This window comes from Megascapheus bottae, chromosome 27, assembly GCF_031878675.1.
Source record: "Megascapheus bottae isolate mThoBot1 chromosome 27, mThoBot2.hap1, whole genome shotgun sequence".
In the NCBI taxonomy this organism is placed as follows: domain Eukaryota; kingdom Metazoa; phylum Chordata; class Mammalia; order Rodentia; family Geomyidae; genus Megascapheus; species Megascapheus bottae.
Window position 1 is genome coordinate 4,876,188 of NC_143535.1, and position 27,064 is coordinate 4,903,251.

The 27,064-nt window shown below is 51.7% G+C and overlaps 2 protein-coding genes across 4 annotated transcripts; both read right to left on the reverse strand.

Moving 5' to 3' along the window:
* Positions 1-463: 463 nt before the first annotated feature.
* On the reverse strand, positions 464-7,135 carry Hinfp (histone H4 transcription factor). 2 transcript variants are annotated; one of them, XM_090319349.1, is made up of 9 exons: positions 6,859-7,135; positions 5,601-5,830; positions 5,233-5,344; positions 4,921-5,073; positions 4,357-4,434; positions 4,152-4,272; positions 3,931-4,069; positions 3,714-3,838; positions 464-1,385 (listed from the first exon to the last, which is right to left on the reverse strand). In XM_090319349.1, the coding sequence occupies exons 1-9, from the start codon at positions 7,037-7,039 to the stop codon at positions 968-970; spliced, it is 1,557 nt and encodes a 518-aa protein (XP_090175475.1). In that variant the 5' UTR covers positions 7,040-7,135; the 3' UTR covers positions 464-967. The 2 variants fall into 2 exon arrangements, with proteins under 2 accessions (XP_090175475.1, XP_090175476.1); XM_090319350.1 differs by lacking the exons at positions 4,921-5,073; positions 5,233-5,344; positions 5,601-5,830; positions 6,859-7,135 and adding an exon at positions 4,641-4,872.
* A 9,174-nt stretch (positions 7,136-16,309) lies between these two features.
* C2cd2l (C2CD2 like) lies at positions 16,310-25,476 on the reverse strand. Of its 2 annotated transcripts, none has more exons than XM_090319352.1 (14): positions 24,882-25,476; positions 22,558-22,653; positions 22,095-22,214; positions 21,826-21,927; positions 21,616-21,732; positions 21,416-21,527; positions 21,107-21,215; positions 20,415-20,482; positions 20,198-20,325; positions 19,945-20,119; positions 18,913-19,014; positions 18,650-18,783; positions 18,277-18,562; positions 16,310-17,361 (listed from the first exon to the last, which is right to left on the reverse strand). In XM_090319352.1, exons 1-14 carry the CDS (start codon positions 25,242-25,244, stop codon positions 17,150-17,152), a joined length of 2,124 nt encoding a protein of 707 aa, XP_090175478.1. In that variant the 5' UTR covers positions 25,245-25,476; the 3' UTR covers positions 16,310-17,149. The 2 variants fall into 2 exon arrangements, with proteins under 2 accessions (XP_090175478.1, XP_090175477.1); XM_090319351.1 differs by having other exon boundaries at positions 21,817-21,927.
* Between the last annotated feature and the right edge of the window lie 1,588 nt (positions 25,477-27,064).

The following is a 27,064-nucleotide window of genomic DNA, read 5'->3' on the forward strand; positions in this document are numbered from 1 at the left end:
ATAACTGTGCCTAGAAGATCTTCTGAAGAAATGAACAAGCTGTAAGAATTGTACTCATTACTTGATTTCTGGAATTGTAATCCCTCTATGCAATACCTGAATGATAAAATTATATTAAAAAAAAGAGAAGGGGGCTAGGAGTTTGGCCTAGTGGTAGAGTGCTTGCCTAGCATGCATGAAGACCCAGGTTCGATTCCTCGGTACCACATACATAGCAAAAAGCCAGAAGTGGTGCTGTGGTTCAAGTGGTAGAGCCCTAGCCTTGAGAAAATCCAGGGACAGTGCTCAGGCCCTGAGCCCAAGCCCAGGACTGGCAAAAAAAAAAAAAAAAATAGAGAGGATCCTGTAAATGGGTACAACATAGCAGTCTAACCACCAGTAACTAGAAGGGCAAGAGAGCTAATTATCAGTCCTGTCCTGGCAGCCTTATCTCATTACCTAACTGCCAATGAACTTAAGAAGAAACAGCCCAAGTGTTTCTTTTATTACCAAATACAACGGTCACACATAGACTTGCTTCCAATCCTGACCCTGAGGATAGCCACAAATGTTCAAAGGTATAAGAGGAACCCTTAAGAAATGGCCGCATGATTCTCAGTGCCTTAGCTGGTGTGGAGGAAAGCGCCCTCACAGGACCAATAATGCATCATCCTTGAACAAACAAGAGAATGGATGCAAGCTGATATAGGACTTCATCATTATCTAATGTGACAAGGGGGTTATGGGTAAGAACACACACACACACACACACATTCACAATCCCCTTGAAGAACTCTTCAGGATCCCCACAAAATGTAGTATGGGGAAAAAAGGGGGAACCCCTCAGACTGATACAAGCCTGGACCAGAGGGGACCACACTGCTCTCAGCAGCACCCTCCTAGAGTCTTGTCGGGCAAGGGCAGTTCCCCCAGGAGCACTGCCACGTGCCTGGCTCCAACCCCAGGCCTGGGGTAGAACAATTGGCCTTCACACCATCTGGAGCTCTGGCTCCTCGGGTATTCCTTGAAGGTTTTCCAGGATGCCTTCTGCAGGTGGCTCGGAGGTGGGCGGGGGCTCTCCCGGAGCTTCTGACAGCACATAGTAGACAATCCCTCGCTGGCCTTGGGCCCTGGTGTGATTTACCATGGGAGTGACAGAGCTGGGGCTGTCTTGAGAGGAGGAGTGTGTTGTCCCCTCGACACCACCATCCTCCTCTTCTGCCTCTCCCTTAAGTCCGGACTCCCCCAGCACCGTTTCTAGAATGACGCCCTGCAGACTGCTCTCGTTCAGTGTTTCTTCCAGGTCGGATCCCTCTTGGGGCTGGCGCAGCAGCTGCTGAGTCAGCTCCACGCTCTCATAGCGAACCAGCTGCAGCCTCATGTAGCCATCTTCATGCTCCTTGTACCTGGTGGAGGGAAGCACAGGCAGTGAATGGGAAGAAAGATGCAGAGATCAGCTAGAGATGAGTGAGTTAAGACACAAATACGGCCAGTGGCTCACGCCTGTCATCCTAGCTCCTCAGGAGGCTGAGATCTGAGGATCACGATTCAAAGCCAGCCTGGGCACAAAACGACCCGAGACTCTTTTTTGTTTTGTTTGCATATATCTTTTTATTGAATTAATAAAAGGGTTACATTATATTCACCAGATAGAAGATGCATTACTTCACAAACATGGATACCCTTTCCCTTATCTTGGTCCCCATTTCTCTGACCTGAGACTCTTAACCTCTAGAAAACGGAAAGTGGGGCTTGGCTCCAGGGTAGGGTAGTAGCCTTGGGCTGAAGATCTCAGGGACAACACCCAGGCCCAGGGGTAGGGCAGTAGCTTTGAGCTGAAGGACTCAGGGACAGCGTCCAGTTTCAAGCCCCATGACCCACCCCCAAAAAAAAAAAAAGAATCTCAGCACAGGCCCAGATTTCAAGCACCAGGACAAGAGAGAGAGGAAGAGAGGAAAAGAGAGGGAAGGAGAGAGGGCGAGAGGGGAGAGAAGGGGGAAGAGAGGGGAGAGGGGGGAGAGGAAGAGAGACAGAGAATGATAGAAGTTCTGGGACTCAAGGATTTAACATAAGATGATTGAAGTAAAAAAAGGTCGCTGTTGGAGTATGTAGAAAGCTGGGTGCTAGTGGTTCACAGTTGTAATCCTAGCTACTCAAGAGGCTGAGATCTGAGGATCATGGTTCAAAGCCAGCCCAGACTTATTTTTCCAACTAACCTCCAGAAAACTAGAAGTGGCGCAGGGACTCAACTGGTAGAGTGCTAGCCTTGAGCTGAAGATCTCAGGGGTGATGCCACCCAGGCCCAGAGTTCAAGCCCCAGGATGAAGGAAAAAAAAAAAGTTGGGTGTGGTGGCTCACCCTGTAATCCTAGCTACTTAGGAGGCTGAGATCTGAGGAGCTTTGCTGTTCAAAGCCAGCCCGGGCACTAAAGTCCATGAGACTCGTATGAGCTGAAGAGCTCAGGGACAATGCCCTGGTCTAGAGTTCAAGTCCCATGACTGACCAAAAAACAAAAAAAGTAAAAGAGAAGAATGTTACTCAAGACAGAAAAGTCTGTGCAGGAACAACCTAAAAGAGATACTTTGTGTATCTAAGGTTTAAGGGAACTGAGGGCCAGAACCACAAGGCTCTAGTTCCAGCTCCAGCTGCAGAACTTCTGGCACCACTTATTGAGTCTACATTGTGGCTTGGATTAAAAAATAAATAAAGGGGATGTCGGGCACAGTGGCTCACACCTATAATCCTAACTACTCAGGAGGCTGAAATCTGAGGATCTAGGTTCAAAGCCAGCCTGGGCACAAAAGGATCTGAGACTTTTTTAAAATTTATTTATTTATTTTTTGCCAGTCCTGGGTTTGAGCTCAGGGCCTGAGCATTGTCCTTGGACTTTCTCAAGGCTAGAGCTCTACCACTTGAGTCTCAGCACCGCTTCCGGCCTTTTTCTATGAAGGACCTGAGACTCTTATCTCCAATTAATCACTAGAAAAACGGGAAGTGAGGCTGTGGTTCTAGGGGTAGGGTGGTAGCCTTGAGCTGAAGTGCTCAGGGACAGTGCCCAGGCCCAGAGTTTAAGCCCCATGACCCACAAATGAATGAATAAATAAATAAGAAAAAAAGGGCCAGAGTGTGGCCTAGTGGTAGAGTGCTTGCCTAGCATGCACAAAGCTCTGTTCCATTCCTCAGTACTACATACACTGAAAAAAGCAGGAAGTAGTATTGTGGCTCAAGTGATAGAGTGCTAGCCTTGAGAAAGCTGCTCAAGGACAGTGCTCAGGCCCTGAGTTCAAGCCCCAGGACTGGCAAAATAAATAAATAAATACCAATCTTTGCCCCATTACCATTCTCTGGTTGAGTCTTAATGGGACTTGTAGACAGAAAATTATGATAAAATTCAAGGTTCTTGTTGAAAAGGCAAGGGGAAAGCCTGGAGCTTGTGTCTCACACATGTAATCCTAGCTACTCAGAAGGCTGAGATCTGAGGATTGCGTGGTTTAAAGTCATAAGTCTGGGCAGAAGTCTGTAAGACTATCTCCAACTAACTAGAAAAATTAAAATTAAAATTAACTAAACTGGAGGTGTGGCTCAAGTGGCAGAGCGCCAGCTGTGAGCAGAAAAAGCTGAGTAAGAGCAAGGCTCTTAGTTCAAGCTCCAGTTATAACCTCCTACCCAACTCTGCAAAGCCATGAGAAGAATGTGTATGATTCTATGGGTGGGATGGAAATTGTGAGACATACCGGAAACGGGGGTGCCCTGAGGGCCACTTGAACTGGTGCTTCTTGCGAAGGTGCACAGTGAGGTTGTTGCCACGCGTGAAACATTTGTCACACACGTGACATTTGTACCTTGGCTCTGAGTCTCCCTGATGGAGGGGAAGGGAGAAGTGAGGCCAGCTCTTCACCCGGGGCTCTCCCACACACCCACCAGCCCTTCTGTCCCTCTAGCCTCACTCACTTCGTGCACTTTGCGGTAATGGGACTTGATAGAGCTGAGTGAGCGAGCACTGAAATCACAATTCTCAAAGTCACATCTGTAGGCGGACTCCTTGCTGTGGGTATCCAGGTGCTTCCGGAGGTCAATCAGATTCTTGCAGCTGTCGGAAGAGGTCAGGAGGAGTGGAGGCATGGGGACCCTGGAACATGAGCCTTGTTATCTGGCCCCAGCACCCTCCTTACCTGTAGTCACAACAGTCACATTTAAAGGGCCGGTCCTCGCTGTGGCGAAAGCGCATGTGGTTTCGGAGGGAGGATGGCAGCGGGCAGGTCATGTCACACAGAGGGCACTTGTAGTGATTCACTAGGAGCAGAGAGAAGGCTGTGTGACCCCAGGACTCACTCAGAACCTTGCAGGATGGCAGGCTGGCTGGGGAGGCCCACTAACCATGGTTGCGCATGTGGTCCCGAAGAAGCCGCTCAGTAGCGAATCTCTTTGAACAGTGAGAGCACTGGAAACGCTGCTCTGGAGGGGGCAGGGAACGGAGAGAAAGGGCGACTCTAGAGACAGTAGACAAGTGCACAGAGAAGACAGGGAACCACCCCAAGCAGAAGGGAACCACCCCAGGATGAAAGGGAGCTTAGGAAGCTATGAATGGGATTAAGAATCTGAATAAGAAGTCAAGAATAAGAGTCAAGAATCTGAATAAGAAGCCCGACTTGACCACTTACTATCTGTGTGATCTCAGGTAAGTGACTTAACCTCTCTGAGCCTCAGTTTCCTCATCTGCAAAAAGGGGATGAGAAGCCTACCTCATGGGGCTGTTGTGAGAATACCAAGATAATGGATATAGCACGCAAGCTGTGCTGAGTAACAATGCCTATGACTAGACTGGGAAGTGCCTGAGCCCAAAAGCAGGAGGGAACAGAGTGGCCACCTCCCCTGAGAACATGCCCCAGCCTCATGCCAAGCAGGAAACCTGCACCTGGCCTCTTCCCTCCAAATACTTACGATCCAATGAGGTCTGGCGACGGATATGATCCAGGAACTTGGTGTTATTGGCAAACATGCCCCCGCAAGTGGGGCAGGCAACCACCTTCTCCTGGGTGTGGCTGCGCAGGTGCTCTCGGAGCTTACAGCGGTCCTTGAAGGTGCAGGTACAGTCTGAGGAGAAAGGCCTGGTCAGAGCCCAGCCCAAATCCCAAGCAGGCTCTGGAACTAGAGTCAATCCATACAACTGCCAACCTAGTCCTGTCCTGCAGGACTGGCCCCATTCTACACCCCTAGACTATCAACCGGACATCAGAGAGGGAGTGGCCCTACCTTTCCAGCCACACAGCACCACATGGTTGTCCTTGCCGACCGCTTGGTATTCACAGCACAGGCTGTGTGCTTCCACATGCCGATAGAACCACTCGGGGTTGTCGAAGGAGCTCTGTGCCAGGGCAACTTGGGGTGAGGACTGAGGGTGGGAGGAGGGCCTCATCCCTATGTGTCCAAAGGGGGGCATCTCAGTTCTCTCCCAAATTAACTTGGTGGGGATGGGAAAGCTTCAGGAAAGGAGTTAACAAAGAAGTGGAAAGGACACACTAGCAGGAGTCTTGGATACAAGGCACCCACAAAGAGTCAAGGTACCCTGAGTGAAGATTCCCAATTTCCTTCCACCCCTAGTCCTGGCATTATCTGCTGACCTCACAATGTTCCCACAGACACAGGAAGTGGTCAGGAATGTCAGGGATGATGTTCCGGCTCTGGAAGTCCAGGATGCAGGGGCTGAGGTCAGCCTGGCTTTGCAAGGCCTGCAGCCCCCACTGTTTCAGCTTGGTGTGGTAGCAGTGGAAGTAGACATGGCGGATGAGGTCGGCGGAACTGTCCATAGAGCAAAAGCCACATTCCTGCCACAAGCAGGAGAATTCTTCTTCTGTAGAAAGAGGTTTAAAAGAAACAGCTCATCTTCCACTTAAGGTATTTAGCAGCACTCAGACCAAGTTATCCAGAGTTCATTTGGCAAATACCAGGGTTTAAAGACCACCTTTTGTGGATCAGGTATGGAATATAACTGAATAGTCCCAATCTTTGCCCTCATCTCACTTTCAGTCAGGAAAAAAGGACATTCAGGGGCTGGGAATGTGGCTCAGTGGAAGAGTGCTTATGTAGCAGGCATGAAACCCTGAGTTTGATTCCTCAATACCACATAAACAGAAAAAGCCGGAAATGCTACTATGGCTCAAGTGGTAGAGAGCTAGTCTTGAACACAGAGAAGCTGAGGGACAGTGCCCAGGCCCTAAGATTTTTTTTTGGACTGGCAAAACAAAAAACAAAAGACAGCTGCCCCTCCCTTTTTCTTTTGCCAGTCCTAGGGCTTGAACTCTTGGACACTTTTTGTTCAAAGCTAGTGCTCTGCTACTTGAGCTACAGTGCCACTATGGCTTTTTCTGAGTATATGGTACAGAGAAATCAAACCTATGGCTTCGTGCATAGGCTAGCCCTCTATCACTAAGCTACACCCCCAGCCCCAAAAGGCCATTATTATTCTTGATTCTCTAAATATGAGTTTACAATGTTTTCTTTTTTGTGTACAGGACCTAGGGCTTGAACTCAGGGCCTGGGCATTGTACCTGAGCTTTTGTGCTCAAAGCTAGTGCTCTACCACTTAAGCAACAGCACGGTTTCCTACTTTTTTGGTGGTTAATTGGAGATAAGACTCACAGACTTTCCTAGCCAGCCTAGCTTCAAACTGCAAGCCTCAGATCTTAGCCTCCTGGGTAGCTAAGATTACAGGTATGAAACAACAGCGCCCAGATGAATTTACAATGTTGGTTTTTTTTTTAATAAGCAAAGCATAATTAGGAAAATAAACTACTACAACACTCCCAAGCTGCCTTCTCTAAGTTAGATTTTTCCACCTGCCCTTGAACTCCCTCCCCTTCCTATGTCCTGCTCCCTTACCAAGTAGGTCACTGTCATCCTCCTCTCCCTCCTCCTCTCTGGAACCATGCACATGCTGCTGCAGGTGCTGAGTGACGTGTTCGAAGAACTCCTCCATGGCTGAGCACACAAAGGAACAGGACCCCCACTCACACTGGAGCCCCAGGTTCTCCTTCCGGGGTCCTTTTCCAGGAGGTGACATGGCCTTCACCCTAGGCAGAATGGAAGAGATACGGCTGCAAGGGTTCCACGCCCTGGCCTCTAGGAGCAAACAGCTGGGCAGACAGCCTGTGGAAATCAGGAGGAGTTTTGCCAGCCACCCTGTGTTTTCTTCAGTAAGGAAGGAGCAGTGATTCCTTACCCCCTTGAGGGTTATCTGGTATCCCTGGGAGGAGAGAAGAAACACATGACTAAACACATGGCAGACGATGAGCTGAGTAACATTTTCCCATGAAGCTTCAGTATAACCTGCCAAGAAACATTTTCCTAAGGGACAAAGAACATTGCTCAGGTTCAAAGAGATGTCTGTGGATTAGGACCAGAGTTAAAATCAGGGTGCTGGGGCCGGGAGTTTGGCCTAGTGGTTAAAGTGCTTGCCTAGCATGCATGAAGACGCGGGTTCGATTCCTCGGTACCACATACATAGAAAAAAGCCGGAATTGGTGCTGAGGCTCAAGTGGTAGAGCTCTAGCCTTGAGAAAGTCCAAGGACAGTGCTCAGGCCCTGAGCTTAAGCCCAAGACTGGCAAAAAAAAAAAAGAAAAAAAAATTAAAAAAAAAAAATCAGGGTGCTTTCCAGGTATGGTGTCTCACACCTGTAATCCTACTCAGGAGGCTGAGATCTGAGAATAGAGATTCAAAGCCAGCCCGGGCACTAAAGACCAGGAGACTCTTATCTCCAAATAACCACCAGAAAAGGGGAAGTAGTGCTGTAGCACAAGGCATAGGATGGTAGCCTTGAGCTTCACGAAGAGCTCAAAGCACCTAGGCCCAGAGTCCAAGCTTCACGACCCTCAAAAAAAAAATAAAATAATGATGGAGTGCTTGCCTAACATACACGAAGCCCTGAATTCAATTCCTCAGCACCACATACACAGAAAAAGCCAGAAACAGCACTTTAGCGCTCTACTAGTGGTAGAGCACTAGTTGAACACAGAGAGGCTCAGGGATAGAGCAAAAACCCTGAGTTCAAGTCCCAGAAATGGAAATTAAAAAAAAAAAAAATCAGACTCCACCTTCTACCACAAACTAACAAGCAAGCACAAGTATGATCTTGACAAAAAAAGAGAAGTTTTTCTCTAAATTTTTACACTTATTATATTGTCAGGTACCATATTAGTTATTTTATTCACATTGAGTCATTTAATTGGCAACCTTCTTCTCAGGTAGGCACTACTTTTAGTCTCATTTACTGGTAAGATCTAGAATGCCTGGCCTATGTCCTATTCAGTTCTATCTGCAAAACCAAACATCTACTGAAGGTTATTTATTTTTGCCAGTCCTGGGGCGTGAATTCAGGGTCTGAGCACTGTCCTTGGGCTTTTCCTCAAGGCTAATGCTCTAGTACTTAAGCCACAGCACCACTTCTGGCTTTTCTATGTACGTGGTGCCTTGGAATCGAACCCAGATCTTCATGGTAGGAAAGCACTTGGCCAAACTCCCAGCCCTATCTTTTGTTTTGTTTTCTTTTGGTGCTTGCTACTGAGGCTTGAATTTAGGGTTTCACATTTTTACTTGGCCTTTTTCACCCAAAGTTCTACCATTTGAGTCCCAGCTCCACTTCTGGCTTTTTACTGGTTAATGGGAGGTAAGAGTCTGCTAGACGTCCCTGCCTGGGCTGGCTTCAAACTGCAATCTTCAAATCTTAGCCTCTTGAGTAACTAGGATTACAGGTGAGTTGTCAGCACCCAGCTGTTTTATTTCTTGAGTTATGTGGCTCAGATTGGCCTTATACTCACAATACTGCCTCCATCTCCCAAGCGCTCCCGACTACAGGAAAATGTTTCCTTGGCTTGTTTTCCAGTGCTGAGAACCAAACCCAGGGCCTCTTACAGAATAGGCAAGTGGGCTATTGCTCAGCAACATCCCCAGTGCTCTTTCCTTGTTTGAGAATGCCTATAAATACCTTGTACAAATCATACAGCTTCTCTGAACTTTAGTGAATTGTAAAATGGGCCACGAGCATTACAGCCATGGGTGCTGGATTCAACAGACATAATTACAAAGCTCCTACATTTACGAACTACATGATCTTAGGCAAAATTATTTAGACCTATTTCCCATGGAACAAAGGAATACTTAGACCCATTTCACTGACTTAACCACTTAAGATATCGAATCTATGTACACTAAGAGAACTCAAGAAGGGTTCAATATAAGCCAACAACAACAGAAAAGAATTCTTGGGGCCGGGAGTTTGGCCCAGTGGTTTCCTGAGCATGCACGAAGACCCGGGTTCGAGTCCTTGGTGTCACATAGGTGGAAAAAGCCGGGCATGGTGCTGAGGCTCAAGTGGTAGAGCTCTAGCCTTGAGAAAGTCCAAGGCCAGCGCTCAGGCCCTGAGCCCAAGCCCAGGACTGGCAAAAAAACAACAACACAGAATTCTTTAACATGAACAAGCCAAGGAATTCCTTCACATTCCTTTCCATCAGGGCTCGCCGTGAATGGGACCCCGGGAAAGGCGGGGCCCGGGTCCACGTCCTCCCGAAAGGACCACCTACCACGACGGAAAGGATCCAAGACGGGGACGTGGGAAGCGCCCGCCGGGGGCCCGGGTTCAACGCCTCCGAGCCCGAGCGAGCCGGGCAGCCGGAAGCCCCGGGCAGCCAGGCGGACGCTCGCCCTCGCTCCGCAGGAAGGAGTTCCACGGCCTGGGACGGTCCCGGAGCGCGAAGCTCGCCCCCTCGCAGCCCCGCCGGCTTCCCGGCTTCCTTCCCCGGGCGGCCTGGCGGTGACCGCATCCCGGCGGCAGCGGGGGGGCCCGAGGAGAAAGTAGCGAGGGCCGCGTCGGGAAGGCTGGCGCGGCGGAGCCGCGGAAGCCCACTCGCTCTGGAGAGTCCGGCTTTCCGCGTGCCCCCGCAGCGAGCTCCAACTTACCCAGCATCCGCGCCCGGGAGCCCGGCTTGCCACCCACTCCAGACCTTCCACCAGAGGGAAGCTTGAGCGACAGGCAGCGCCAGCCAATCACAGCTCGCGGGACGACGGGCAGCCAATGGCAGGTCGCGTCTGGCCGAACCCGTGCGTACCAAAACACGGAAGGGGCGGGAACGGTGGGTGGGGCTCGGCGTGCCCGGCGGGACTCAGGGTGGGGGGGGCGAGCGACGGGATTCGGAGAAAGGTAGCCGCGGTGCTTTTGGAAGGTGCGCGGACCGGAGGGCCCGCGTTCCCCGCACTGCGCAGGCTCCGCCCGCTGGGCCCAGTGGGCATGCGCAGGGGCTCGGCCGGGCGTGGGCGGTGACGCCTGCGGGGCGGGGGGCGGTGGCTGCGGCGCGGGCCCCGCCGCCCACCCCTGAGCACCGCTGCACACCGCTGCGCACCGCTGCCCCGGCTCCGCCTAAACCGGGTAGATCCCCACTTCTCGATCTGGAATGCCGGCCTCCCCACCACGCGTCTGCAGGCCCCCCGCCCGGCAGCCCTCCCCGATCCCCCGAGGCCGGGGTGGGGGGGTTCTGCGCTCGGGACGCCCCACCGCCCCGCGTCCGGCCCGCGCTCCGTGCCCTCGGGGCCGTCCGGGCGTGGCGGTGCCAAAGCGGAGGCTGGAAAGCCTGAGGCTGTGGCCTCTTGAGAACAGCCTGGGATCCCCGCCGAGGAGTCCTCGACCCCTGGGCATCTCGGTCCTGTCCACCTCTAACGCGTCACCGCGAGCCTCCACGGCGTCCCGCCTCCGGGCCACCGGACTGTCCGCACTGCCGGAGCGGCGGCCCCCTCCGTGCGCCGCGCCGCGGCTGCCGCCTGCCGCTCCGTGCTCCGCAGAGGTCTCCTGCCCTGTGTGTGCAGGTCCTTGCCCGCTAGTCCTCTGCACCCTGCAGTAACCACTCAGCACATAGAGACCTCCTAACCAACCCCTTAAGCTAGTGAGGGAACCACAGAGAATGAGACAGCTTAGGGATGTTCACTGGGGTGAACCTTATTACGTTATAGTTTTCTGGATATTCCAACCTAAAAATGAACTATATCAGTTATGTGATCAGAAAATGTACTGAATGTTCAGTGTGAGAAAAATGGATTTGAATGTCATGGGCAGTGTATCCGGCACCGGTGGCTTACACCTGTCCTCTAAGCTACACAGAAGGCAGAAACCTGGAGTATTTCCGCCCAAAGCCTGGTCATGGCAGAAAAGTCTTCAAGACTTTTTTTGTCAGTACTGGGACTTGAATTCAGGGCCTGAGCACCGTTCTTGGGCTTTCCTCAAGGCTAGCACTCTACCACTAGAGCCACAGCACCACTCCCGCTTTTTCTATATATGTGGTACTGAGGAATTGAACCTGGATCTTCATTCATACAAGGCAAGCACTAGGCCAAGACTCTTATTTCCAATTAACCAGCAAAATGCTGAACTAGAGGTGTGGTTCCAGTGGTAAAGCACCCAGTTGTGATTCAGAAAGTCCAGTGAGAGCAACTATTCCTTGAAGGTGAGCCCCCTAACTAGAAGAAAGAAAAGAAAGACAGGGAGGAATGGTGGGAGGGAGGGAGGACATTGCCTGGTGCAGTGGCACCCACCTGTACTGTCAGCACTGGGAAGGCTGAGTGGAGAAGATCTCTAGCAAGGCCAGCCTGGGTTACATGGCAAGACCCTGTCTTTGAAACATGTGTACAAATATAATATCTATCTAAATTCTTCAGAAGTAATAACACACTGTTTAATAGGTAGTACATAGGGTTGTTTTTGTTTTTTCTTTCAGGTGATAGGAAAGTTTATTAAGAAAAGAATACAGGGGCTGGGAGTTTGGCCTAGGCATAGGGTGCTTGCCTAGCATGCACAAAGACCCGGGTTAGATTCCTTGGTAACACTTACAAAGAAAAAAAAAAGCCGGAAAGGGTACTGAGGCTCAAGTAGTAGAGCTCTAGCCTTGAGAAAGTCCAAGGACAGTGCTGAGGCCCTGAGCTCAAGCCCAGTACTGGCAAAAGAAAAAGAAAAGAAAAAAATGCAGTGTGTGTGTGTGTGTGTGTGTGTGTACACATGTGTGCATGGGTGTGCATGCACTAGTCCCAGAGCTTCATTCAGGGCCTGTATACTTAACCTGAGCTTTTGTGCCTACCATTTGAACCCCAGCCCTAATTCTAGCTTTTTGGTGGTTAATTAGAGAAAAGATTCTGACAGACTTTCCTGCACAGGCTGGCTTCAAACCACAATCCTCAGATCTCAGCCTCCTGAGTAACTAGGATGACAGGAGCCATCGGTGCCCAGCAGAATCCACTTTTAGTAGACTGAAAGCAGGCTGTGTCTAGAGTAAGAATGGCAGTGCTTTTACCTAGGCTCAAGTTTTTTATTGATGTGCAAGACATTTGGAGCAGACTCTCTTACCTGGACCAGCCCATAAGGTAGTCACTGTCTTGTATTTAAAGCAGTATTTTGTGAAATGTTGGCTTCATTTTAATTCAAATTTACACCACTGAAAATGACTCTTAGCTTTAACAAATTACGTAACATGTTCAGTCACAGAGCTGTGTGAATTCCAATGTGACTTTCAGAGGAGGAAATTCTAGAACGCTGAGGGATCTGTCTCCAGAATTTAAGGCAGCATCTTGCTGTCTAGAATAGTTTACTTCCATCTCAATCTGCTTCTATTGAAAACAAACCACAATTTTGGCTGGATAATGCAGACGTATTCTGAAGTCTGCTCTCAAAAAGCTGCCACCAAAAAAAAAAAAAAAGATAATTTGTTGTCATTAAAAACTGTGGCTCTGGCCTGTAATCCTAGCTACTCAGGAGGCTGAGATCTGAGGATCAAGGTTCAAAGCCAGCCCACACACTAAAGTCTGAGAGACTCTTATCTCCAATTAATCACTAAAAAATGGGAAGTGGTGCTGTGGCTCAAGGGGTAGGGCAGTAGCCTTGAGCTGAGGAGCTCAGGAACAGAGTCCAGGCCCAGAGCCCAAGCCCCATGGACCACAAAAAAAAAAAAAAAACAACTGTGGCTCACCAGGCACCTGTGACTCAGGTCTGTAATCCTAGCTACTCAGGAGGCTGAGATCTGATGATTGTGGTTTGAAGCCAGCCTAGGCAGAAAAAATCTGTGAAACTCTCATCTACTAACCAACAAAAAGCCAGAAGTGGAGATGTGACTCAAGTGGTAAAGTGTTTGCCTTAAACAAAAAGAAAGAAAAAAAAATCTCAGGGCAGCACCTAGGCTCTGACTTCAGGCCTCAGAACTGGGGGAACAAAAAAAAAAAGGACTGGCATTGGTGGCTTATGCCTATGTTCCTACCTACTTCACAGGCTGAGAACTGAGGCTTACAGTTCGAAATTGCCTAGGTATAAAAGTCTGAGACTCTTGGGCTGGGAATGTGGCTTAGTGGTAGAGGCTTGTCTGGCATGCATAAAACCCTGGGTTCAATTCCTCAGTACCACATAAGCAGACAAGGCCAGAGTGGTGCTATGGCTCAAGTGGTAGAGTGCTAGAGTGCTAGCCTTGAGCAAAAGAAGCTCAGGCCCTGAGTTGAAGCTCCAGGACTGGCAAAAAAAAAAAAAAAGTCTGTCACACTCATATCTCCAATTAACCACACCAAAACTAGAAGCAGAACTGTGGCTCAAAGTAGTAGCCTTGAGTGAAAAAGGTCAGGGTAAATGCCCACCCTTCAAGTTCAACTCCCATGACCCCACCTCCCCACCCCATCCCCTCAAAAAAGCTGTGGCTCTTCTTAAAAGGATGAAATGGATAAAACTGATAAAATTAGGTTTCTTTCTTTTTTTTGGCCAGTCCTGGGCTTGAGTTCAGAGACTGAGCACTGTCCTTGGGCTTTTTCAAGATTAGAGCTCTACCACTTAAGCCTCAGCACCACTTCTGGCTTTTTTCTATATATGTGGTACTGAGGAATTGAACCCGGGTCTTCGTGCATGCTAGACTAGTACTCTACCACTAGGCCAAACTCCAGGCCCTAAAACTAGGTTTCTTTCTTGTTTTTTCTCTTGACATTTTCCATGCACAGGCAATCAAACTCAAGACCTCTTGGTTGTTAGAAACTTCTCTCTCACTGAATTATACCCTTGTTTTGGATGGTACTGGAATTTGAAACCAAAGCCTCACATTTGCTAGGCAGGTACTTTACTACGTAAGTCATGTTCCCAGCCCTTTTGTTTTGCTTTAGTAATTTTCCCTTATACGGTATCTCCTTTAACTCCAGGCCCAGCTTCTGAGTAAGATTCTTCTATGAACAGCCTCTCTCGTGAGTGGGATTCTAGAACTGTACCACCAAGCCCAACTCATTTAAGATGGTTTTTCTCTATGATATATACATATATATATAGTACAGGGGCTTGAACTCAGGTCTTTGTGCTTACTAGGCTTGCTTGCTTAGTTGATGTTCTATTTGAGTCATGACTCCAGCTAAAACTTTTATTAGAGATGGAGTCTTGAGGACTTTTCTTCCCAGGCTGGCTTTGAGCCAGGTCTCAACTTCCCAATTAGGTAAGATTATAGGCATGAGCCAAGTGCTGTCCAGATCTCCCTTTCTTCCTGGGCTGATCTTGAGTGGGGATCCTCTCTCTCTACCCCTGAACTCTTGACTACAGGTACAAGGCTTAACCTAGGCTTGACTGCTGAATTTTTTTTTAATCCCTGTTATTAGCCAAGTATGGTGGCTCATGCCCATAATGCTAGCTGCTCAGGAAGTAGAGGCCAGGAGGATTGGGGTTCAAAGGCAGCCAAGACAAAAAGCTCACAAGACCCCTTCTAACCAATAAAAAGCTGGGTAAGCTGGTGCTCACTTGTCATCCCAGCTACGTGGGAAGTGTGAACAGAAAAGTGGAGGTGCAGGCCAGCCCACAGCACAATGAGACCTTACCCTGTTTGAGAAATGATAGTCGAAAGAGCCAAAGGCAACTCAAGAATTGCTATGCCATCTGCCAAGTACAAGGCTTGAAGTTCTAATCCCAGTATACCCCTCATACACATTCCTATTTTTGAAATGTGAGCAGGCTCATTCTTGCTGCAGCAGTGTGGAGTTCTGCTGCTTTTTGAGCAGCTCAGAGACTGCATATCATTTCCAGTTACCAGCTCCTGTGGAGGATTTCTTTTCTTTTTTACCAGCATAGGGTCTTGACCTCAGGGCCTGGCGCTCTCACTGGAATTCTTCTACTCTGTCATTCGTGCTACCCTTCTACTTCCCAGCTGTTTGCTGGTTAAGTGGAGATGAGTCTCTTGGATTTTCTTCCTGCATTGGCTCTGAATCTCCGTTCTCAGTCTCCTGAGTAGCTAGTATGGTATAGGTATGTGTCACTGGTGCCCAGCAACAACAAAAGATGGGGGAAGGAGTAGGGTTCCAGAACCGAGCTTGAACTCAGGACCCGAGCGCTGTTCCTTAGCTTTTTTTTTTTTTTTTTGCCAGTCCTGGGCTTGAGCTCAGGGCCTGAGCACTGTCCTTGGACTTTCTCATGGCTAGAGCTCTACCACTTGAGCCTCAGCACCACTTCTGGCTTTTTTTCTATGTATGTGGTACCAAGGAATCGAACCTGGGGCTTCGTGCATGCTAGGCAAGCACTTTAACCACTATGCCAAACTCCCAGCCCCTGTTCCTTAGCTTTTTCACTCAAGGCTGGTGCTTGACCACTTGAGCCACAGTTCCATTTCTGGCTTTTTGAAGAAGACTTGGCGACCAGAGTCTCACAGACTTTCTTGATTGGGCTGGCTTTGAACTGTGATCATCTCGGAGTTGCTAGCATTACAGACTTGAGCCATAGGGCACCCGGCTAAACTTATTATGATAAAACACTTTAACACTTCCCCTCCTCAATGGGAGGCAACAGTTAACACCTACTCAGCACTGCCTATCGGGCAGAATTCTAAGTACTTTATAAATTTGCTTCTCACCCACAACACAATGATAGCTGCTATTATCACAGCCCGCCCCCTTCCTCCCCACACCTTGCTTTTTTCAGTACTTGGGGATAGAACCCAGGGCCTTGCACATGCTAGGTGAGTACTCTACCACTGAGCTTCACCTCCAGACCCAGTCTCTGTTTTACAGATGAGAAAAGTAAGTCCTTCACATAATCTGCCCAGGGTCACCCAGGTATTCATGGAGCTGAGACTTCAGGAGGTCCAGTTCCCGAGTCCATGCTCTGAGCTGCATCATGTCCTGAAGGAAATCCTGGGAAATGGGGATGAAGGTTCAGGGACTAGCTCATTGGGTCTTTCGTATTTGGGTTTTGTTTTGTTGCTCTTACCCATCCTTAGTCCTATAGGAACATGCCCACTCTCTGGGTCCCTGTCTTCCATCTCCCACCCTATCACAGCCTGGCTCCTTACATGCCTTACAAAAGATAAGCAGTTGTCCAATTTATAAACTCCAATTTCACTTTAATTTAATAAATTAAATTCCAAACCATCACACAGCAATGGACATCATCAATCCCCAACACACAGAGATGCAGCCTTGCTCCTCTCCACTGTCCAATGTTCACATCAAGTCCCAAGTGCCATCTCTTTGGGGCAGGCTTCCTGCAAGCTCCTGGCTCCTCCTCCTCGCTGAGCCACTGCTCATGGAGAAGGCATCGAGTACAAAACAGTAATAAAGGGGAACCGAGGGCAAGGAGCAGCTGGGGAGGCAGGAAGGTGGGGAGTACCTGCCCCCCGCCCCCGGCCTGGCTTCCTATGGATCACTGAGGTCCTCAGAGGCAGACAGTGATGCTGGTCTGAGAAGCGACCTCCTCCTGGGATACCTGGGAGGGACACCCTCTGCCACCTGTTCACTGCGGGCCCCAGACCACACATAAATAGAAAAGAGAATAAATAAGGGAGAAGGATTTGCTGAGGAGCCGAGCACCCCGGGACTCCTGTTGGGGCCACTGTCAACAGAGGGCAGATGCTTCTGAGGAATGTCCACATGTGCCAGACAGAGCCCACCTCTCACTCCCAGACATCAACTCTCTCCTCCTCCATGTCCACACCAACCAACAGCCATCTCTCAAAACCTTCCAGTGACAAAGACCCATTCAACTGGGCCCCCCGCCCAGGGTGCATGGGGCTCCTAGACCCCAAGGGCTTTCCGGGCGCCCACATCAGGGATCCAGGAAGAAGTACAGAGGGGTAATAGAGGGAATGGTCTGGGAGAGATCTCTCGTCCTCTCCTAGCTTCAGAGGTGAGGAGGGCGCTCAGAGCTGGGGGCTGGGGTTGCCATTGGCTTTGGGTTTGGATTTGAAGGAAAAACGCTTGATGAGGCGGCGAGAAAAGCTGCCAGCCTTCTTGCGGACGCTGGGTGTGGCTGTGGTATTGGAGAGGTCATCGTGTGATTGGCTCAGACCAGCTTCCTTCTGTCGAGGCCGCCTTCGGAAGATGAGCTTAGTGCCACTGCGCAGGAAACTCACTGTGGGGAAGAGGGGGAGCTGAGGCAGAGATGGGACAGGGGATGAAGAACAAGCCCCTGGCTTGAAGACAGATTTTCTCAGGAAGGAAAGGAGAGCTAAGATGTCCCACAGAAGAAGAGGTGAGCTTGTGGGGTTCTATGTGCCTCTAATTCTGCCCCCACGAGGACTATCATGGATAGACAGGATCTGCAGCCTTGTGAAGATAAAATGAGGCAAGACCTTTTTCCTCTGGAGAGACAAAGGCTACACAGTGGTGTCTCCCAAAGCCTATAAATCATGAAGGAAAAGGTGCGTTGACCCAGTCTTGTTTACTGCAATGCAGGGTGTGAGCAGGGAGCAAAGAGTCTGGAAACTTCAAAGACTTAAGTTTGGGGCCAAGGGGAGCAGGAAGATGCTTACACAGCAGGGTTTGGACTTAAGAACCTCATTATTCCAAGAAGCGAAGCAGGCTTAAATCATAAAGAGAATTCTTGGCCAACAGGCTCACTGGTTAGTGAGTGAAAACGTGTGGGATCCACTCTATCTTCCACGCTTGGAACTACTCTAGTGGTCCACAGCTGGTGGTCCTCCGCCGGATCACTGCCAGTGGGATAAGGCCAAGGGTGACACTCATGCGAGCATGGGTACAAAGGATAAGGAGAGAAATTTCAAAGAAAGAAAAGAAAAAAAAAACAAGAGGGAAAGAAGACTCTGGTTTAGGATTATAGAAACAGAGATAAGGGAACTACCATGGTACCCCTTCTTCTCATCTAAGCCAGGCCAGGAGCTGAGGGACAAGGTGCTCCTCTGAACTCCACTCAGATGAACTTTAGGAGAAGGCAAATTGGCTGGGCCTCTCCTGTCCCCAAGGGTCTAGGAGGACCTGGATGGCAATACTGGGTATAAAAGAAAGGGATCCTGCCAGTCTTTCCCACCTTTGTGATCCTTGAGGCTGCGGGTCTCCAGGGCACCGGTAGACCCTGTTTCTGATTCAACATCATCCACAGATGGCCTTTCAGAAATGTCTGAACGCGTAGTCTCATCTGCTTCCTGGACACTTGTGGGAGTGGAGAGGGCGTCGAGGGGTCCTGGGGAGATGGCCGGAGGGTCTGAGGGAGGCGAGGAGGGGCCTTCACTGGAGCCTGCATCGTCCTGCACTGAGGCTTCCATGGATGCTGCGTAGCCCAGGGACAGTGCCAACTCGTCCTGAGCAATGGGCACCTGGCAGCAGGGATGAGTTTGAATGTGCGGGAGTGACCCAGGAGGGCATTCTCCCCATCCGAGCGCCTCTTCCTAGAGCCCCGTTACCTTGGAAACACCAGAGATGATGAGAGTGCTGCGCTTGGTGGGTGTCTTCTTGGCTGCCCGCCCACTGGGCTCAGTCAGCTGGCGAATCGCTGTCTCTGCTACTGGGTCCAAGCCATTTGAAAGGTGGCTCTCTCCTGCTCAGGGAACAGAGGAGGGACAACCTGTCTTCTCTGTGGCCCCTTCTTGGATTCAAATTCCTCCTACCCCATTCAAAGTAGATTATAAATACAGGGTACTCATGCCACGGCCCATTCCCCACTCACGGCTGCTGCTGTGGGAGGCACTGCCGGGGCCGCTTTGCTCGCTCAGCACCGTTGTCATCTTCTCAGTCACCTCCACCTTGGACGGGGAGCGGGAGGGGGAGTCTGGTGGGTCGGGGAGGGTCAGTGAGCTGGAGGTGCTTTAGTGTGGTCCCCGCCCCTGCCATTTTTGTTGAAATGCCGATTTTGCTTGACTCGGAGGGCAAGGTTGATTAAGAGGTGATTAATCATAAGGGTGGTTAATTGTTTAAGTTGCTGATAGCGGGGGCATAAATACCATAGGAGTCAAAAGGAATGTGAGAAAGTGTCACAGGATTCATTTGAAAGTTTGGGGAGATGCCATAAAAATATGGAGAGGAAGCCCAGGAGCCGCCAGAAGCAAGGGAACTGCCATGGTACCCCTAGAGATAGGAGATGGGTGATAGGGAGGATACTGGGGGTGGGAGATATGCCACAAAGGCCACTGGGTTTGCTGGAGGATTCCACAGAGAACTGGAGGGCTGGTGGCAGAGGAAGGATTAAATAGAGATTTGAGGCTAGATACAAGGAAGGAAAGAAAAAGATGGAAGGGAACTTGAGCAGGGAGAAGAGTCCTATGTGTGGAGCTGGTGGCATCAGAAGGACAGAAAAGTGAGATTTTCTGGTATAATGGAGGAATAGAAAAGAAAATTTGAAGAGACAAAGATGTGAGGAAGGGGCCGGGAGTTTGGCCTAGTGGTTAAAGTGCTTGCCTAGCATGCACGAAGACCCGGGTTCAATTCCTCGGTACCACATACATAGAAAAAGGCCAGAAGTGGTGCTGAGGCTCAAGTGGTAGAGCTCTAGCCTTGAGAAAGTCCAAGGACAGTGCTCAGGCCCTGAGCTCAAGCAAAAAAAAAAAAAAAGATGTGAGGAAGAAGCTGTGGCATCTGAAGAACGTCAGGACACAGGATGCATTTGGAGTATGGTTTTCCTTCCCACTTTTTCTCCGACAGCCATGGGTCTCTAGTCTAGGACTCCTAGCTAGAGCCGGGCTCCCAGGCTCCATCCCTTTACCTAATTTGCCATCTACACGAGGCCGGGACTGGACTGTGGTGACGGTGGTGACAATGGTGCCATCGGGCATGATGGTCCGATCCAGTTCAATCTTCTTAGTAGGTGTGATGCTGGGACGTGGGGTGGAGGGAGTGGATGTGCCCAGGGTCCGGGGAGAGCCCTCCTCGTACTGCAGCTGCCAAGGTGAGGGATCGGGCCTCAGAGACTGCCCATCCTACGTCCACCCATCTCCTCCCACAGACCAGCTGCTCACCTCTACTGCCATGGTGGCTGCTGGGCCCAGGGCTTTCCCTGGCCCTGGAGTGAGTGGGCATACCTGTCTTCGAGACAGTGGTCTAGAGGGGGAGCCCACGGGCAATGTGACTTGGCCAAGGAGCTCAGCTGAGGACAGGGAGAGTTCCGATGAGTCAGGCCCATGACCAGGCCCAGAGCAGCATCCACCCAGAGGTGCCCTCCAGCCCCACACTCACTGTCTCCACCACTGCTGCTGCTCCTTAGCATTTTGAGAGTTAGCTCCCGGCTTTGGGGGCCCAGATCCCTAGGAGGCAAGAGCGAATGGAAATGTCAAAAAGGGAAAGCTCAGCAACTTAAATTCACCCCTGGGTCAATTACTGGCCAAAGGCAGTATCTAAATAAGGTGCTCCAGTCAGATTACCCTCCCCTCTGAATCCTTCCTCTTCCCAAAAGAATGATCAGGGCTCCAGAGTGGAAATCACTCCCCTTAGCCAAGCATCAAATCCTGGCCCTGATCCACTATCTAGCCAGGCCCTCTCTCAGACTCAATTCTTTCATTTGCTTAAGCTGTTCCCTCTGCCAAGGATGTTTTCACACACTGGCTACAGCCTACTTCTGCTCAAAGGTTTGGTCTAAATGCCATCTCTTCTAAAAAAGTCTTTTCAGGTGCTTACTCTGCTGTGTGAGTGGATCTGCCTTACTCAACCACTGACATGCTATGCTATATAAACAGTTGCATCACCTTCCTATGCACAACCCAGGGGTAGGGGCTGTACCACTAGGACCTACACCAGAACCTGGCATACGAGAGAGGTCCACGCCCAAGTCTGCTGAGAGCAGAGCTGATTTATGCTGGGACTAGGCTTCAAGAGTTTCTCTATCCTATCTGCCCAGGTGAGTAGGGAACGAGGTTGGGGTTCTGCCTCACAGTGCCAGGTCTTCTGTCCATTCCACCTCAGGACCAGCTCTCGTGGGCTTGGTCCATTTCTGTTGCATAGGGTTGTCCAGCTCAGCCACACAGCACACTTCTTCCGTGCCTATAAGGAATGAAAAGTTACAATGTGATGTTCAACTTGGAGACTTGTGGTTGCTAGGGAGGCATTCTACCCTTTGAACCATACCTTGGCCTAAGATTCAGAATTTAGAAGATGCTCAGAGAAAGGAAGGGAAGCCCCTGAGAAATGCAGAGGGGCAGAAAATGCCTAGAGTCCTGGCAGTCCCCACGTCTGGCTCTCACCTCCCAGCTGACTTCCCAGGTGAGATGCTCGAAGCTGCCGTAGGAATAACCGGGTAGGTCTGGGGATGGCTGGCTGGCCCAGGGGCTCCACAGCTGACTTCTCACTAGGTACCTAAGAGCAGAAGGAGGCGATTAAAGCCCTGAAATAGTACCCCGCAGATGGGGCATACGCAACCCCTTCAATGTGGGTTCCCACTCACCAAGCCTCCTGGGGCGGGGCAGGCTCTGAGGTTGACCATCATGGCTGGCTGGGTGCTCACTATGGTGTCTTTGATCAGTTCCTCGATTGTTGAGAGCTCTACCTGTTCCTCCCCTCTCTGCAGAAAGGAGAAGCAATGGAGTCCCTGTTCCCTGACCGCCTGCCTGTTTGGCTTCTTTGGGGGCCAGCCCCATTTCCTTACCTCCCTAACCTGCGACTTGGGAAGCACCGTTAGGCTGAGATCTGGGCGATCAGTGAAGACCCAGGACACCTGCAACCCCTCCTCAGGGATCTCCTCCAGGCTGACTTCCAACTACAGACAAAAAGATTGGATCGTTGCCTCATTCCTCTCATGACTCCCATCTCCCCAGCCCCTGTCCTCCCTTCCCAAATTCCATCACAGAGAGGGACCAAACAGAAAACGCTTGGTCAACTGAACTGCTCCCCGCCCCCAACTCAGTTTCCCATGTTCTCCTCCACCTGTGTTGGTGGCAGTGTCAGAGTGACGTGGTAGGTCTCCATGGAGACGGCAGCGGGGGACTGCTGGGTCACAGAGACTGGGAAGCGCACCTCCTCGGCAGAGATCTGGCAGTGCAGCACCTAAGACAGGCGGGTGTGGAGGATGTGCTTACCCAGCTTTGCAGGGCCATAGGATGCTTCGGCAGCCCCTCCCCACCGCAGCTTTCCTTAGGACATGGCATTTTTGGGACAAAAAGCTCCTCAATGAATCAGCTAAGAGCCAAAGATACAAGGATAACAGATATACACACATACAACAATAGGCCCATAACTTCAGTGGGATTTTCAGACTTCTTGAAGCCCATCCTTACAACCCTTAAGGTGTTGACAGGTACCCAGTTTACAAATCCTCAGGTGAAAGGAGGTACCCTTGGGATCAGCCTTCCTCTTGTCCCAAAGAAAGCAGTGCCCATCAGACCCTTACCATGGTGCGCTCTGATTGGTCAATGCAGGTCACATGACTAATGTTGGCTCTGGGTGGGAGTTGGGGCACCTCCTCAAAAGCAATTTGGATGGAACTCTGAGGGAGTAATGAAGGCATAAAGTGAGGTCCCTGAAGGTGACCCCCGCCCTCCCCCCAAGACTGGCCTGCTTAGCTGCTGGCTAGGCCCTGGCACTGCAGAAACCCCAGCTGCAAGCTGGCCAGCTTTTGGTCCCTGCTTGGCTCAGGGCTTTAGGATAGTAGGTATTCTACTAGAGATCCCTGAAAACTGAGGGAGCCTAGACGGCTTTCAGCTGAAAACTGTGGAACCTTTCTGGAATACCTGGAAATTTCCTCTTCTCCTTGCCTTCCTCTTCACTCCCTGCCTGCCCTGTCTCCAGCTCTAGCCCCAGATATAGATGCTTAAAGAAAAAAAAAATTAGCTGGCTGAGCACAGTGGCTCACGCCACCTAGCTACGCAAGAGACTGAGATCTGAGGATCAAGGTTCAAAGCCAGCCCAGGCACAAAAGGACCGGGGACTGTTATCTCCAATTAACCTCAAGAAAATGGGAAGTGGGGTTTGGCTCAAGGGTATGGTAGTAGCCTTGAGCTGAAGAGCTCAGGGACGGCACCCAGGCCAAGTTCAAGACCCATGACCGCCCCCCCCCCCACAAAATAGCTATGAGTTGCCAACTCTATATAATAGCTTGACAGAGAGGTTCAGGGCCAAGATAAAGGTGCAAAGGGTAGGATCACTTAATTTAAGAGGCTAAAGAATTCTTCCAGATAAATGAGATGTGAAGAGTTAAAAAACTATGACCCTTTAAATTCTGGGAAAATGAGACTGGCTCAGCATGGCCTGGGGCAGCTGCACCAGAGGTACTGAGGAGAGGTAAGCTCAGAGGCAAAAGGGTCCAGGGCCTGGTTAATTCCTCAAGGCAGACAGTGGGATGGTATTAGGGATCAGAAAGCTGCTTAACCTAGGTCTCAAAAGAGGCTGCTCCCTAATTCTTCCACAGCAGTAGAGAGAAGGATGGGAAGAATTGAGGAGGGGACACAGAATGTGCTGGCAACTCTTCCTCAGACACAGAAACCAAATTCACAGGGTTCACTCATATGCCTGGCAAACCAGGAAAAGCCAACGTCTGTGCTCTGGTAGCTGTCTTCTTCAAAAAGCCAGGGCAAGGGAAAAGAACAAGAGATGGATGCTTTCAGCATGCTTCATCTCTTCTGTCCATACAAGGGAGGCCAACGTCCAACTGACACAGCTGTCCCTGAGAATTGCTTCTGATCTAGGGACAAGGTGCAGGAAGAGCCAGGTGGAGGGGTAGGTTCAAGGTATAAAGGGACAGATGTCATCTGGTTTTCAGATAGCCAGCTGGGAAGAGGAAACAGAGCAGCTTCTTGTGGCCACTTCTGTTTCCAGGCATCTGGAGAATTAATTAGTAGGGTAAAAGATGCCAAGCTCCTGGTGGCTGGAAATGGAGAAGCCTCCAGGCCAGGAGCTGCTAGCCGGTGAAGGCAAAAGAGAAACTGCTGGGTCAGGATGGGAGGGGGCTTTCCATTTCAGTTCAGTCTCATGACCATGCTTCCTGCCCACTTCCTGGGAGGCCAGTAGTCCATGGTGCAATGGGAAGAAGTAGGCTGAGCTGGGTTATGGCTGACCCTCAAGGGGCAGCTTCAAGTTCATTTACCGAAAAGGATATGGACTGTCAACATGCTCTTTTCTCTGAACACTTTCCCCCTGCTTCAACAAATACACTACAGGCCAGCGTGGAAGAGTAGCATGGACAGAAGCGGTGGAATTACTGGAGGCAACTCAGAATGCCAGGGCCACACTAGAAATCCGGAGGGAGTGTGAAATGTTAGCGGGGTGTGGTGGCCCTAGGACCAGTCAAATTCCTTCTGCAGGTGCACCAGCCTCCCCAGGCCCAACCAGTACTGAGAAGAGGCGGAAGTGCCCTCAGGCTCAGGGATTAGCGTTGCTAGGAGAACAGTAACTTGTGCTCGGGTTGCAACCAGAGTACCTAGTCCACAAACGCAGATTTGAGATACAGCTGGATTTCTGCGTGCGCGCACACAGACGCACACATAGACACACGCACACCACACACACTACACACCACACACACAGACACACACCAGCCTTCTCTGATCTGGGAGGGGAAGAGGACCCCAGGAGCCCCCGTGCAGGGTCCTGCCCCTCGCCTCTCCCCCCTCGCCTCTCCCCCCTCGCCTCTCCCCCCTCGCCTCTCGCCCCTCGCCTCTCCCTCCTCACCTCTCCCCCACCTGTCCTTCCCTTCCAGGGGACCCCGAGGGGACTCACCCCATCGCGGCAGGCCTGCTCGTTCAGGGCTCGAACCCAGGCCCTCTGCCAGTTCTCCCGGAAAGACCTGAAGGCGAAGAGCGACGCCAGGAGGCCGCGGACGCCGGGCTCCCCGGGGGCGCCGGCCGGGGCGGCCCGCAGCCGCCGCAGCGAGCGCCACACGCCGAGCTCGCGGAGCGACGCGGCGGCCTCGGCGGCCTCGGCGGGGCCCGGGCCCCGGCCGCCCCCCGGCCCGCGGGCCCGCGCCCGCCACAGACCCCGGGCGTACTGCAGCAGCCAGCCCGACACGGTGAGCAGCGAGGCGGCGAACAGGACCAGCAGGGCGGCCCAGCCCGCGTCCTGCCGCCCCCAGCCCGGATCCATGCTCCGCGCGGCCCCGGCGCCCCGGCTCGGCTCAGCCGCGGCCCCGGGGGAGCATGGCCCGGGCGGGCCGGGGGCGGGCGCGGGCTCCCCCGGGGCCGGGGCTCTGTCTTCGTGGCTCGGGCTCCGGGTCGCTCGGGGCCCCGGATCGCTCCCTCGGCGCGGGCGGGGACGCGGGGGCAGGCGGCCGGCTGGCCAGGGGCGCCCCGGCTCGGGCTCCGGCTCGGGCTCCGGCTCGGGCCCCGGCTCCGGCTCGGGCTCCGGCTCGCGCTTCGGCTCGGGCTCCGGCTGGGGCCCCGGCTCCGGCTCCGGCCCCGGCTCCGGCTCCGGCTCCGGAACGGCGCGGCTGCGCGCGCAGAGCTGACACTGACAACACGGCCGGCGCCCCGCCCCCACCGCCTTAAAGGAGCCGCGCCCGCCGCGCCGAGCCCGGGAGGGCGGGGCGGCGCGGGGCGGGGACGCCGGCGCGATCCCCCGCCGCGGCCCGCCTTCCCGGTGCTCGGGGCGAAAGTCTGCGGACGGAAGCTCCCCCCCCCCCGTTCTCCTCCAAGTTCCACGCTTCCGCGCGGACGCACGTGGGGAGGACCGCGGGCCCCGCGGAGCAGAAGGCGCGGCCGGAGGGCGGCCGACGGCGACGGGAGGGAGCAGGGAGGCAACTCCCCGCCCCGCCCGCCCTTTGAAGCCAGAACTTCCGAACCCCTCCGGCCCACCTCCCCAGCCCGGGAAAGAACGCGTTTCCACAGTGGCGGAGAGCGGCCGAGCGCGGGAGCAGCGGCCGCCGAAGGGACGAGCGCTTGGCTAGCGAACCCTGAGTTTACACGCCCAGAGGACCTTCCAGATCTGTCTGTCTGTCTGTCCATACAATAGGTGTGTGTGTGTGTGCGCGTGTACAGGAAACAGGGTGTGGTGACACCCTACACCGTCATGGGTTAAAAGGGGTCCTCATTTCCCAAGAGCAACTTATATTATTTATGCTATGGTCTTTTTTTTTGCCAGTCCTGGGCTTGAGCTCAGGGCCTGAGCACTGTCCTTGGACTTTCTCAAGGCTAGAGCTCTACCACTTGAGCCTCAGCACCACTTCCGGCTTTTTTCTATGCATGTGGTACCAAGGAATCGAACCCGGGTCTTCATGCATGCTAGGCAAGCACTCTACCACTAGGCGTGGCCCTCCATTTACTTTTCTAAGAGAAAAATAATGTCTTTTAAAGGGTGAGTTTGCAGGCTAAGTGGAACCTAACAACGTAGCAATGTGATTGAGTTAAAGAAGTAGAAGAAGAGGGCCGGGGGTTTGGCCTAGTGGTAGAGTGCTTGCCTAGCGTGCCTGAAAACCTGGGTTCTATTCCTAGGTAATCTGGAAGTGGTGCTGAGGCTCAAGTGGTAGACCTCTAGCCTTGAGAAAGTCCAAGGACTGTGCTCAGGCCCTGAGCTCAAGACCCAGGACTGGCAAAAAAAAAGGTAGAAGAAGAGCTAGAGGTAGTTGAATACTGTAAGGAATGATGAAAAGAAAAAAGGTGATGAGGCTGGGAACGTGGCTTAGTGGTAGAGTACCTGCCTAGCATGCACAAAAGTCTAGGTTCAATTTCTCAGTACCACAAAGACAGAAAAAGCCAGAAGTGGTGCTATGGTTCAAGTAGTAATGCACTAGCCTTGAGCACAGAGTGGCTAAGGAACACAGCCCAGGCCCTGAGTTCAAGTCCCAAGACTGACTAACAGAAGAAAGAAGAGAAGGAGAAGGAGGAGGAAGGTGATGAGCTAACTTTGCTGTGGCCCTGTCCATATACTGTCACCAGATTTACAAGTATGTATGCACACACACACACTGG

Excerpts from the sequence above, each read along its gene's own strand:
- Hinfp (XM_090319349.1), bottom strand. The coding sequence starts at position 7,039 with ATGTCACCTCCTGGAAAAGGACCCCGGAAGGAGAACCTGGGGCTCCAG. Across the intron at positions 5,831-6,858 it reads GGATGACAGTGACCTACTTG|AAGAAGAATTCTCCTGCTTG; the intron begins GTAAGGGAGCAG and ends CTCTTTCTACAG. Across the intron at positions 5,074-5,232 it reads GGTGCTGTGTGGCTGGAAAG|ACTGTACCTGCACCTTCAAG; the intron begins GTAGGGCCACTC and ends CTTTCTCCTCAG.
- C2cd2l (XM_090319351.1), bottom strand. The coding sequence starts at position 25,244 with ATGGATCCGGGCTGGGGGCGGCAGGACGCGGGCTGGGCCGCCCTGCTG. Across the intron at positions 22,215-22,557 it reads ACCAATCAGAGCGCACCATG|GTGCTGCACTGCCAGATCTC; the intron begins GTAAGGGTCTGA and ends CGCCTGTCTTAG. Across the intron at positions 19,015-19,944 it reads TCGTGTAGATGGCAAATTAG|ACTCCCCCTCCCGCTCCCCG; the intron begins GTAAAGGGATGG and ends CCGACCCACCAG.